The following is a 13,093-nucleotide window of genomic DNA, read 5'->3' as shown; positions in this document are numbered from 1 at the left end:
TTATAGCTCTGAAATATTGGCTGGCAATAACTAGTAGTAAAATAAGAAAAGTTGTATTCTTACATGCTACAGGATATCCATTCTCCTTTCTCTTAATTCTCACAGGAATTTATTCGGTCTGTCAGTAATGTAAATGTTCTGATGGTAAAAGTCAAACAATAAAACATCTTTTTGGTGTCTTCTTGCTGAAGGTTAGGGTATTACCAATAAACCTCTGGCATCATGGCATCCTTGTACAGTCATCTTTTTGAATTCTACAAGACCAGTGTAAAATATACTCAGTATTTCTAGATACCTTATGTCAAACTGGCAAGACATTTGCAAAATCTATTCACTTAGGAATGGTGCCAATTTCTATTGTAGAATGATTCACACAACAATACATTGATGGATAATTTATGAAAATAATTGGTCTGTATAAGAAAGTTCTATTTCAATAATCTTTCTATTTGACAATTTTTTTTTCAGATTCTTAGTCTTAATCTCTAAGAACCAGCATAATTGGCTATCTCAGATTTCTTATATGTTGTCTTTATCTCAAAAGATACTCCTAGACATCCTGTTTACCATAGGATCAATATATAAAAACAACTGATCATTATAGTCAGTACAATTAATCTAGTTATGTGAGTGAGCTTTTGAGTCAACTCTGCAATGCACATTAAAGGTGAACCTTAGAAATAAGTCCTTAGAACTTGTTCATAATTTTTACATTCCTGACCAGCCCATGAAGCTGCATATCTATAAACTCTGTATTTGGGAGACTCAATTTTCTGTCAGGTTTTTCAATAATTTTCATAATTACTGGGTCAAACTGTACCTTTTGAAATCTGATTAATTTACTGATTCATGTTCAGTACAGTAAGACTCTCCATATCACAATTAAGAATTTTTTTTTTTAATATTTGTAAAGTTTAGTATGTACCTATGGGGTTCTGTTTTCTCCCTTTTGCTCACTTAATAAAATTGAGTAAAGGCCTAGTGTCAGCACAGTATCATTAGTTTAAGTTATAGATAATAGTACACATATTTGAATAATAAGAAATAAATTACTATCTGTAATTATCCTGGATTTTGACAAAAGTTATTTAAAGGGACCAAGACAAATAGATATTTAGGTTTCACTAAATGTATAACTTGATTTTGACTTTAACAGAATTATCAAAAGTAAAGAATACAATAAATTGTATATAAAGTGTGTATTTTGAAATTAGCTCTAGATTAACTTAAATAATTATCTTAAAATGGAATGTTGATTGTAACACAGTTTTTAACTTAGAAGCAGTGGTCTTTATTAGGGGCATGAGGAATTATATAAACATCTATCCAAAATAGGAAGTACATATGTTAAATAATACTAGAGAAGATGTGTGTGTGTATGTGTGTGTGTGTGTGTGTGTATGATATGTACATGTATATAAGATATATATATATATATTTACTATTATATATAAATAATATATATTATTATAATAAATTAATACAATAATTTAAAAAATTATTTAGAAAAATGAATAATCTTTTGTCTAATAGTCCATAAATATTGGACTTTATTGTCATTATTATTATGAAACATAGTAAATAGCGGGGTGTTAGTATCTCAAATATCAATGGGTAAAAATAAGGCAATAGTATTGTTTTAGACAGTAATTTAATTAGAATTTAATGGCATTAAATATAGCAATTACCTTGAGGGATCCTTGTTAAAGCAATTTTGGTTATAAATAAACAGTTATATAAGCATGTTATATAAGTATACTTAATACATAGCAAAATTAGCTTCAATTATTGTGTATAATTTGTGGCCTTATCAATTTTAAAAATATCAACTATTCATCATATTATATCATACTATTAAGATTGAGAAAATATTCACCATGTTAGATTTCTTATTGAGATAAGCTATTGGCTGTTAAGCTGGTTTATTATTGTCTGTCTCTTTAATATTTTAGAGTAACCATTTTTAGACTTTTTTTTTCCAGTAAAAAACTTTTGGCAAGGTTTTGAAATAAGGCTCTGTTTTAATGTTCAGAGGTCTCTAAAAAGTTTTTTCTACCTTAGAAGAGGAGTAAAATTTTTAACTAGGAAATCTGTTTTCTTTGCATAAGACTAGCATTTTAATTCTTTTGTCTTTAAGTTTGCCTTGCTTTTTCTTTGTTTAGACTTCATTTAATTATAGTGTAATATTGAAATTTGACTAGAATTGTGTTAACCTGTGTAAATGTCTTGAAGTATCTAGGGCTAACTGGGTGGTAAATTCATTTTTTGAAAATGGGTGGCCACTTGTAAGTTAAAGGTGCTGTATTGTCTCTTTAGTTCTCTCTGTGAAAACAGTAAAATTTTTCTAAAGGGTTAATAAATTATTTTTCTTAGGCATTTTCTTTTTCTATTTAATACCAATATTTCCCAGGGAACTGTCTGTTCACCAGACCATCTGACTTGTCCCTATTGTGTGTTACTGGAACATAGTTGAGATAAATGTTTTTTTTTTAACTGTTTTTTTTTAGATAACCATATATTTTAATGTTTAGCTAAGTAATATTTTAATGTTTAGCTAATGTTAGACGTCTGACATAAATTTTGAAAGATCCAATATATGAGTTTGCATTTTTGAAAGTCTCTTTTAATTTCTTTTGGTTTATGTTAAGTTTGAGAGTTTTCCTTCAATTTTAATTTCAAGTAGGCAATTTTCTAAGGCCATCTCTGTTAATAGTAATTGAGGCTAGTTATGAAAATTAGACATCTTTTATTAATCACTATAATTTTTAGTATATAAAATAGTTAATTTATTTTGATATTATTTGTAATTTGACAATCTTAAACAAACCCTCGATCTCTTTTTGAAAGAAGGTTTCAAAATATCTTTATCTCTTAGAATATTATCCTTTGAAAAGGTGTCTCTTGTCTCCTAGAAAATATGATTACGGTTACTCTCCAGTGTAGGAAGTAGTATATACATATTACCATACTTTTATGGATAATAGGTCTTGTTAGAGAACTTATATAATATTAATATATTTCCAACAAAGTTTGTAATTTTTATTGATTAAAACTAACATAGGACTTTAATTTGGAGAGCATCAGTCCTAATAAAATGTTCTCCCATATCTTACAATATCCAACAAACAGAGGTAATTTGCAAGAAACAGCAGTGACTTTGAATTAATCGAATTTATTCTTCAAGGAGAATTGTCAAAGTTGGATTTAAGTCAGTCATTTACTATATTTAGTGTTTAATCAAGAACATGAAATTATTTATTAAAATTAACCCCAGTTTTAGAAAGTAAAAAATCATTAGGCAATAAAGACCTTTCTTAAATAAAATAAACTTAACATTTTAATTGGTCTTTGTCATATCAAAATATGGAAAAAATCTTAGCTAATACCATCATAATAAAATCAGGGAAATAACCTGAAATATCCTTGAATTAATTAGTTTATATTTTTATAATCAGTCCAGTTACATGCAAATCTATTTCTCAATTGTTTTAATTTTCCATATAATCTGCAGAAATAATGATATAGATTTTTCTAATTAGGAAAGTAATTTTATTATTAAAATTTAGAATATGAAGATCTTGTTTTAATCAAAGATGATATATTTCTTCTTCTTAAGACCTCCAATGTTTTTCTCATCTCTGTGGAAGTATCTTATTTTTCTTTTAGAATTCTTACTGGTTATACTCTGGAATGATTTCTCAAAATCTTAGAATCTAAACAAATTATAGTACACTGATTAAAACAAATAAAATATAGTTAAATTTTAATTAAAATATAGTTAAAGCCCTTAGACATTTTTGTAGGCATAAATATATTTTTTTCATCTTATAAAGTTTGTACAATAATTTGAGAATTAAAAATCACTTGATTATCTCTTGAAAGTAAGTTTATAGTAAAATATGTTTATCTTAAATATTTCTAGTTAGAAAGACAACAATATATATATATATATATATATATATATATATATATATATATATATATATATATATATAATCAGATATATACATATCTGTATATTTATATATGTCTATATATGCATATATAAATATATTTATATATTTATATGTTCTCTATTGAGAAAAAATGATTAGATAATATATATTAACTGAATAATTAGGCATGTATGCAAATTATTTTGTGGATTAGCAACTATGGGTTTTCCAAATACCTAGAAAAATTTGCATTGAGAATAAGGGCATAATTTATAATTGTATTAACTTTTCTTAACCATGCATTTCTTGAGATATTTGAGTCCATTTTAATTTTACTTGGATTAGTTGTGCACTTTTTATATTTGTGAGGTCACATAATAAGATCTTTGTGTATACATTTACGTATTTCTTGTAATTATATAGTCAGTGATGAGAACAGAATTTTTTGCTCATCACAGGGCCATTGCTGTCTTTGTTTCTTGTGGTGAACAAATGCATTCTTTTAAGCTCAAAAATTGAAAGTAAAATACAAAGAAGCATATGTTTGATACCTTTCATCAATATAAAATTATTAAGTAATACAAACATGGAGAGGAAAAATATCCTAAAGGAAGCTTTTGAGGAATAATAAAAAATCAAGTTATTTAGTCTTGAGTGCATGTCAGGCTTAGGGCTGCAATGTAGAAACCTGTGGAATTAGATTTTTGCCTAAAAAATCTTTTGTTCCCACTTACAGGTGGGAATTCATAAAAATGTAGGCTCTATGTATTTTCAGTAGAAGGTCTGTGTAAATCTGAATGTACAGGTTAGTGACTGTAGGCAAGGTCAGATGTCCTCATTGAGTGACAAGGGAAGGACCAATGGGAAGCCCCCAAAAATATGGAAGGAGGGATCAGGAAGATTAATTGGCTAGCCATGCTTCCTGCTGTTGCCCTGGGGATGGAAACAGCTTGGAGCTGGTTGTCTGTTGTCTGGGAAAAAGGCTCCATGTGCTGGTTTCATTCCATTTGATTTGTTTGTATTTATCTGCCAAGTGTGCAGTGGCTTGCTTTGTCTTTACTACCTGTGCTTGAAGTGTGTGTTCTCTTGATCTTTGTATTTTTGCTTGCAGCACATGGGCACTTTAAAAGTGAGTTTTAATGGCAAATGCCAGGGTTACTATCAGATTTAGGGCAGTTTTCATTTGGAATCTACACCAGGTTTTTTAATGGTTAAAAGCACTGCTGGTGTTGGGTCTAGTTACAGACCCCATAAGAAAAGCAGCTAAAGTCTTGTACACAGAGGCTGAGTTATAGCCATTCTTATAGGGTAGGACAAGAATGTGGTAAAAAAGTTTTAATATAAATTGTTATAGCACGTTTATAAAATAGCAAAAAATAACTAAAAAAACAAAAATTTCCTCTCTAGAAGTAGAAAATATTTCTTATCAAGTCTCACCATAAATAATAATGACAATAATAAAAATATTATATTTTTCTTTTACATTCTCCAAGATAAATTTCTAGCATATACACCCCACAAAAACTTTACCTATTTTTTAAGTATATATATTCACAAAAACAATCAAAAAAATTCCGTAAAAGTGATTTTCTAATGGGAGAGGACTGAACTTAAAAACATATCCCATTAATAATCTTAAGAATTCTTTAAATTTATTTAGAGTCTCTAAAATTGCAATTTTTTTTATCTTTCAAAAGATAAAATATTCCCAGATATTTGAAAAAGTTTAACATTACAGATTTTTCATCTAATTCACTTACTTTCTAACAATTCTGTCCAAAATACTTTGAAATCTTAAGTGCACTTAACTTCTGAAGAGATTCCAAATTCAATAAATTTCTAAAATTTACCCTGAAGACCCAGTATGAGCCAACAATTGTCAGATCTAAGGATTAAACACTCAAGGTGACTCCAAGAGAACTGGGCTGCATGAAATAACCACACAGAGCCAGAGAAATACATTTTTCTTTGTGTCCTGTTTTAGCTCCTCTGACCTATGTGGGTCCAAAGATAGAGAGAGAGGAGTATGTGCTGAATCCTTTTATTGGGAAGAGCCATTCAAATGAGGGAAGGGGTAGGTTACAAAGGAATAGGTGATGCCCTTGGTTATGACTACACCTGAATACCAGTCTTGCTATCAGAGCTAGGAGAATGCCCAAGTCAACAAGAAATGTACTGACAAGTCAGCCTTTTGCTTCAGTAATGAAAGGCATGGTCATTCAGAGAACTTTCTCACAGTAGAATGCTTGTGTCACCTGTGTGGGAAACTGGGTTTGATCCTCAGCACCACAAAAACATAAATAAACAAAATAAAAGTATTGTGCATTTACAGATAAAAAATATTTACTTTTTTCTTCTAGATACCTGATAAGGCTTGATGGGTATTCAGCAGGATAATTTGTGCAAGTAAGAATGCTGGAACACATTCAGTACAGCTGTGTCTGATAATATAAACAGAGCTTTTGATGAAAAGAATAATTGATATTTGGCATTGGGGCATCCCCACATATTTTTCTCCATTTTTTAAATAACATAACCCTTCCACCTGCGGGTGATCAATTTCTGGACTTTAGTACTAACTGACACTATCAAAAAGAAGCATGGACCAGGGCCAGTGAATCAATTCTGGCCAGCTCAGTTCCTCTGTATTCTCCCTAAGGTGGACACAACCACAACTAGTTATGAGCTTCCCCTACATTAGTTAGCCAAAGTTAACATAAAGATGTTTCCTTTAACAGAGACTAAAGTGAGAAGGAGAGAGCACTCTTGGACTGAAATCCAAGGTTCTCACATTACCTGCTCTTGGCTAAGCTACAATCTATAGAAGCTACAGAACAGAAATTACCTCCAAGAAAATCAATGACATATGTAGATTTTGTGATGGATTTGTGTACAATAAAGAGGACAAATCTGAAAATTCAAGCCTTACTTGAATGACAGAAGTGAAGAAATGGACTAAAATGGGAGAGTAACTGAGGACACACAGTTATTGACGAAGGTTACAATCACCTCAATGCAGAGAAACCTGGCTCCCTCACACGCAGGAAGCCTCTTTACCCTGTCTTCATGCCCAAGTATCAAAATCCCATTGGTCATAAATTTCTTCCTTTCTTCTTAGTTTTTTTTTTTCTCTGTCTTGTCTCCTATCTATTAACTCCCTTCATTTCATTCTAGAAGTAGTTGTCCCAATTCAGTCTCCATGTTTGTTTGTTTGTTTGTTTGTTTTTTGCCAACCAAAACATTTGGAATTTAAACCTCACTGTGAGGTATATAATGGGTGTCTTACACTAAGTTGTTTTCAGGAGATACATGAGATGTCATCAATTAGTTTGTTATAATTAGTACCCACATAAAAACCTGGGGTCACTTACCTTGGAAAAAGAGAAGTACAATCAAAATTTTTATCCAGATGGTGCTTGTTTATAATTGAGAATGAAAAAAAGGAGTTTTCTTTTTTCCATTGGGGACTCCCTCTCTGTCTACAGTAAGACAGGTACTCTTAAACTTCAAGTGTAACACCAAGATTACCAGTTTACAGAAATGAGCTAAAGCTATTGGTCCCATATAACCTCATCCTGGAAGCCTCAGCTCCAAATCTGGGCAGAGAGGAAGCAGAGAAGGCTCCTGGGTAGGTGTTGGAGGAAGGCATTTTCAAGTTTATTGCTACATCATATCCAGGACACAGGTATTTATTCCCAACATGCAACAAAATGTATTTGAATTAAAACTTATTCAAAGTTTTATAATATTACTTTTGCTATTATATGATTTATAATATGAACATATTATCTTACACAATTAAATTATTTTACAGAATTGTTTCATCCTAACGACTCACAAGTGATAGTAATTCAAATGGTCAGTATATCTAGACTTACATAATTGTCTAGAACTTGAGAAGTTCAGGGCTGTGGTTGTAGCTCAGTGGCAGAGTGCTTGCCTAGCAACTGTGAGCCACAGGGTTTTATCCTCAGCACCACATAAAAAAATAAACAAAATAAAGGTATGCTGTCCATCAAAAAATGTTCAAAGTACTTATTCATATTGAAATAATAAATTCAATAAGAAAACGTATAAGGGCAAATTTAGAAAATATTTTTATTTTAAAAACTGAATTGTACAGAAATTCTTTGTAGAAAAATAGTGTGGTCCATATGAAGTGTGTTGTGTATAGAAAAGAAAATTACATACATCCACTAAAGATTCAGTGAACTAGCAGCACATTGTACCATCAAATCAAGACAAAATCCAGTATGTACTATGTTTTAGCAAATAAAATACTTCTGTTATTTTGTTTTGAAGGGCTGATATTTGACCTCAGGCTTTATATATGCTGGGCAAGTATTCTACCAATAGGTTACACTCCTTTCCCCTGAAAAATATAGTTTTATTGGAATACCATCATAAATTAAGTTAGTATATATTGCAGATTTTAGGCTGTGACCACAGCAAAATTCTGGTCCACAAAGTTGAAAGTCTTCATGATGTGGTCCTCTGAAGAAATACTTTGGAAAATCCATTGATATAATTTTAATACCACCAAATACATTGACAGGTTTTTGGAACATGGATTCCCATGTGCAATCTCCCAGCAGTATTCTGGTTAATTTGAGGATCAAATGTTTGAGCATTTATCTACTGGTAATAAAAATAAAAATCTAATTATGAGTAAAATTGAGGTAACCAGGTAGAATGTGAGTGTGGCAGGCAGCTTCTTTCTGTATCTTGGCAAGGTTTTAGAAGTATTAGAACAAAATAAACTTAAGATGTGTTATCACACTAAGTGTTTTAAATATGCTTTATATTTGAAATAGTACATACTCTATAAATTTCTCTTCATTTAAAAATTGATTGCATACTACATTATTTTACAGATATAAAAACAGAATTCTTAAAGAGTATTTGGACTATTTTTAATTCACAAGAAAATTCTATAATATGTATATGTAAAATATCAGTATAAATATGTATATGTAATATATCAGTATAAATAATTTTATATATGAATATATACATGCAAAATATGATGTATACAAAAGATTCTTCGTGCATGTTTTCTATATAAAATATGCACATTTGGGACTGGGGTCGTGGCTCAGTGGAAGAGTACTTACCTAGCATGTGTGAAGCACTGGGTTTGAATCTCAGTACTATACATCAATAAAGAAAACAAAGGGCCATTGGCAACTAAAAAAGTATTAAAAAGAAAAAAAATATACACATTTTTGTTATATATATGATAATTTTTCTTACGATATAAACCTCAAATGCAATAATGACAACCATCACAAATACTGGACAGACATTTCTCCTGTAACAGAGAACAGAGCTTCTAGGATACATGGCTAATTAAAGGTCTGGAATAAGAAAGTAAATGATGTGCTTGAAACATCTTGTTTTGTGAGAAAGTGAAAAGTATTCCAGGATGAATCAGAACATATCAAAAAGATGTGTAATTGGCTTTAAATGGCAGCTGCTGTTTACATTGGGGCATGTGAGTAATAAAATGATAAACTTCATCTTTTTGCCCACTTATGGTTGGTTTTGCTATATTTGTTTTTGTAGAATCAATAAAAAAGTCATTTCGCCAGAACATAGTAATAATTTGACACAAGGAGAAATCATCTATAATATATTAATTCCAGTGAGTGAAAATTTAAGGACCAACTAGATATTTATAAAGTCACAAAGTATCACCACCCCAAATATTTATGAAATCCAAAGGGTAAATAAGGACAAGGATTATCATGGACCAAGCTGGCAGACACTTCTTAACCAAATAATTATCCAACACTAACCTATGATGGAACAAAGTGACACTACATACTGTCAGTTTCTTGTGCTTGTGTTATTCAGGCTCCAGATATTTGCTTACTCATAAGTAGAGGCTAAATCTAGATTCTAGAAATTGTCCACCATCACCAGAGGATGACCATAGTGTGTGACCATGTTTGTCAGTGCTGCCAGAATATGCTCTAGTGTAAAAACTAGGCATCATATGCATGAAGGTCTTTCTCTAATGGCATAACCTAAATCCACTCATGAGAACACATCATGTGATTCTAAACTGAAAGAAAATAGATATCATAAATAGCCCAGAAAAACTCAGGAATTGTCCCAGATTAAAAGGGAGACAAAAAAAAAAAACAAGACCACTGGACACAGTGAATAATTGATATTAAAATTTCCCAAAATTGGATTTATTTTGGTTCAAAAACAATTGTTGAAATAACGGGCAAATTTTGAATAAGGTTTGTAGAGTAGATATTCATAATTTAATTTTTTTATTATGTGACTTTTTTTTGAAATGGAGAAAAAGAGATAAAACAAGTTAATAAAATAATAACATTTGAGAAATATATCCTAAGGATTCTTTGCACTACTATTGAAAAATCTTCTATAAATCTGAAACTGTCAAAAGAGAATATTTCTGAAAGAAAAATATTTCTTAAAAATATTAACAAGTAACAGCATACTCAATTAAATAAACCATGGATCTGTATAGGTATAATTAAATAAAAAATTCAGAGGTGGATGACTACAAAGATATTTACAGTCTCAAACTTTCTCCCTACAAAAAAATTAATTGCAAAGTAAAATACTGTGAATACCACCTTAATAGTCAATATTAACATCAGCAGTAATGAGGATATTATAAGTCACATAATGTGACTCAAAGAGAAAATCAGGGAATTGATTCTGTGATACTCTTGCCAAAAAACATGTAATCTAGTTCCAATCATAAAGAAACCAGAAAATCCATCTTAAGCACATTCTACCTGCTTTCTCCCTGAAAAGATTCAAGGTCATGAAGGTAAAGAAGAGACTGAGGAATATTTGAATCTGAAAGCATCAATAAAATACAATGCTTTATTTAATTTCATGGATCTGAATGAAATATTTTCCTATAAAGAAAAATATGAGGCTACTAGCAAAAAATGAGAATAATTTGAGCATTAAGTGGTTGAAGGCACTATGATACAATGTATTAGTATTGATTTGAGATAAAGCAATTGCTTAAAGTTTTTCTTGCCTTTTCTCTTCATACAATCTTGAAAAATAATAGTAAAGTTTCAGGTTCTAATATAAAGTACTTTTGTATACTGAAGCATTTTAAAGTGAATTGCTGACATATGCCATCATTCATGATACATTTAGTTTTTACTATAAGTCAGAACATATATAAGAATATAGCCTTTAAAATAAAACTGATATGATTAACAAATATTCTGTTACTTTTTCAAATATTTTGATATTTGAAAAACTCATTCATGATGAATGAAGGTTGTATTTTAGTTATGTAGCCTGTTCTGACCTGTAGAAAATACTAAAACTATCATGAATGACAGTGTATGTCAGCAATTCACTTTAAAATTTTTCAGTGAAATAAAGTACCTTATATTAGAACTTGAAACTTCACTTTTATTTTCCAAGCTTGTATAAACAAAGAGAAAAGGCAAAAATAAAACCCAAAAAACAAAACAAGCAAACAAAAAAACAACCTATTAAGCAAATTCTGTTTTCTATTAGAAAGAAGTCTTAAGGCAATGCTTCAAATTAAAATTATAAAAATTTAAATGTTGTATGTTTGATGGAAGTATAAAAATTAAAATACATTAACCCATTAGTCAATATAATAACTTGCATACCAAAAAATGTTGCCTAAATCTCTGGGTCCATATTCAGGGATACATTTTTATAATACAAATAATTCATCATTAATGTGATATTTAGATTCACCAAATTAGTGTTGACCATTTGCTTGTTGAATGAAGTTTAAATGTTAGCATTATATGGTTTAAAAACATCTCAATAAGAACTGGTTTGCACTTGCACTTCAAATTTTCTTAAAGATGTAAATGAATCTTTATATTTTGAGATTTTCATCATATATATGATACACACTTCCATTTCAATAAAGTTTTTATATCATACATTTCAGCAAACAATACAAATATTATAACAATAGTCTGAAAAAAACACAATATTATTTTTCATATGATTTTTCTTAATATCTCTGTATATCTTTAAGGTTTTTTCAAAAGTCGACCTTGTCTTGGCTTATTAGTAATTGTTCAGGCAGAAGCTCACATAGTCATGATTCAAATTCTGTAGCAAGTGGAGAGAAAAAAATATAGTTTGTTTCAAAGATTTTGTAAGCATGAATGAGTAAAAAAGTTGAGAACTTTTCATTGCTCATAAGAATGCAAAATAGATATAAATGTCTACAATTCAAAATTACTATAAAATGCAATGTGCCTATATTTTCATACATAGTTATCATTATGACTGTTTCAGAGCTTTTGATATTCCACCCCTTATGCTTAAATTTGACAACCATGAATTAGGGTATTCTGGCAAGCACTGGAATGACAACATGAAGATGATAATGGACACCCATCAACAGCCATATTTCAGAGCTTGAAAAGCAGGCAAACAGACAATTTCAATACAGATTCATTGGCATTATGACAGGGATAAAAGAGGATACTACTGGAAAACTTCTAAGGCACATCTTTCGCAAATTTCTTTCAGTGTTTGAGGTCCTCCGTGAAGAAGATATGTAGAAATTGTGATGGAGAAAGAAGAGGTGCATGAAGACAGTGAGATAAGAAAAACACTTGTGGAATCACCTTGGGTTCAATGTCACTAGAATCTAGAGCAAAGTGAAAGTGAAGCAAGTGAGGGGAGAGAAAGGTGAATAACCTTAAAACAACCCAGCTGATTTGGTGTTTCAACTTTTTCCTAAAAAAAATTATACTTTTCTTGAGGGCAAAATGTAAACTAATGACAGAGTCATTTAAATGCTTGACTGTTACTAGGTCAGTCTAGGCTTTGGGCCATAAACCACAGAAAATGGGTGATGCTGTTTTTTTTTTTTTTTTCCACAGAAGTCTTCCAGCATACAGGCTGAGAGTTTTATAGTGGGGCAGAAGCCATAAAAGAGGCAGTTTCAAACTTAAGATTTTTTATAAGTAGACTTGGAAGAAATTTATAGCTCTTTTATTGTAATTGATTTCTTCTCAGTAGTTATGACGAAAATTTTTGAAGCATTGGGCTCATTATTGTTGTGAACTTGATGAGAAATATGTGAAAATACAACTAACTTTTTGTACATGGTCATCCAATTTCACGACTCTCAACACTTCAAATCTGAT

The 13,093-nt window shown here is 30.3% G+C and overlaps 1 protein-coding gene across 2 annotated transcripts in view; it reads left to right on the top strand.

Moving 5' to 3' along the window:
• Nucleotides 1-12,766, top strand: part of LOC143387551 (transcription factor 12-like) — a 107,421-nt gene extending 94,655 nt beyond the window's left edge. For both annotated transcript variants that reach the window (XM_076841892.2, XM_076841893.2), the window contains one exon: nucleotides 12,471-12,766. In XM_076841892.2, coding sequence (XP_076698007.1) covers nucleotides 12,471-12,533 — 63 coding nt within the window. In that variant the 3' untranslated portion in view covers nucleotides 12,534-12,766. The remainder of the gene's footprint in view (nucleotides 1-12,470) is intronic.
• The last annotated feature ends 327 nt before the right edge of the window (nucleotides 12,767-13,093 follow it).

This window comes from Callospermophilus lateralis, unplaced genomic scaffold, assembly GCF_048772815.1.
Source record: "Callospermophilus lateralis isolate mCalLat2 unplaced genomic scaffold, mCalLat2.hap1 Scaffold_182, whole genome shotgun sequence".
Classification (NCBI taxonomy): domain Eukaryota; kingdom Metazoa; phylum Chordata; class Mammalia; order Rodentia; family Sciuridae; genus Callospermophilus; species Callospermophilus lateralis.
The sequence above is the reverse complement of the archived record's forward strand: the minus strand, read 5'-3'. Positions and strand labels throughout refer to the sequence as shown.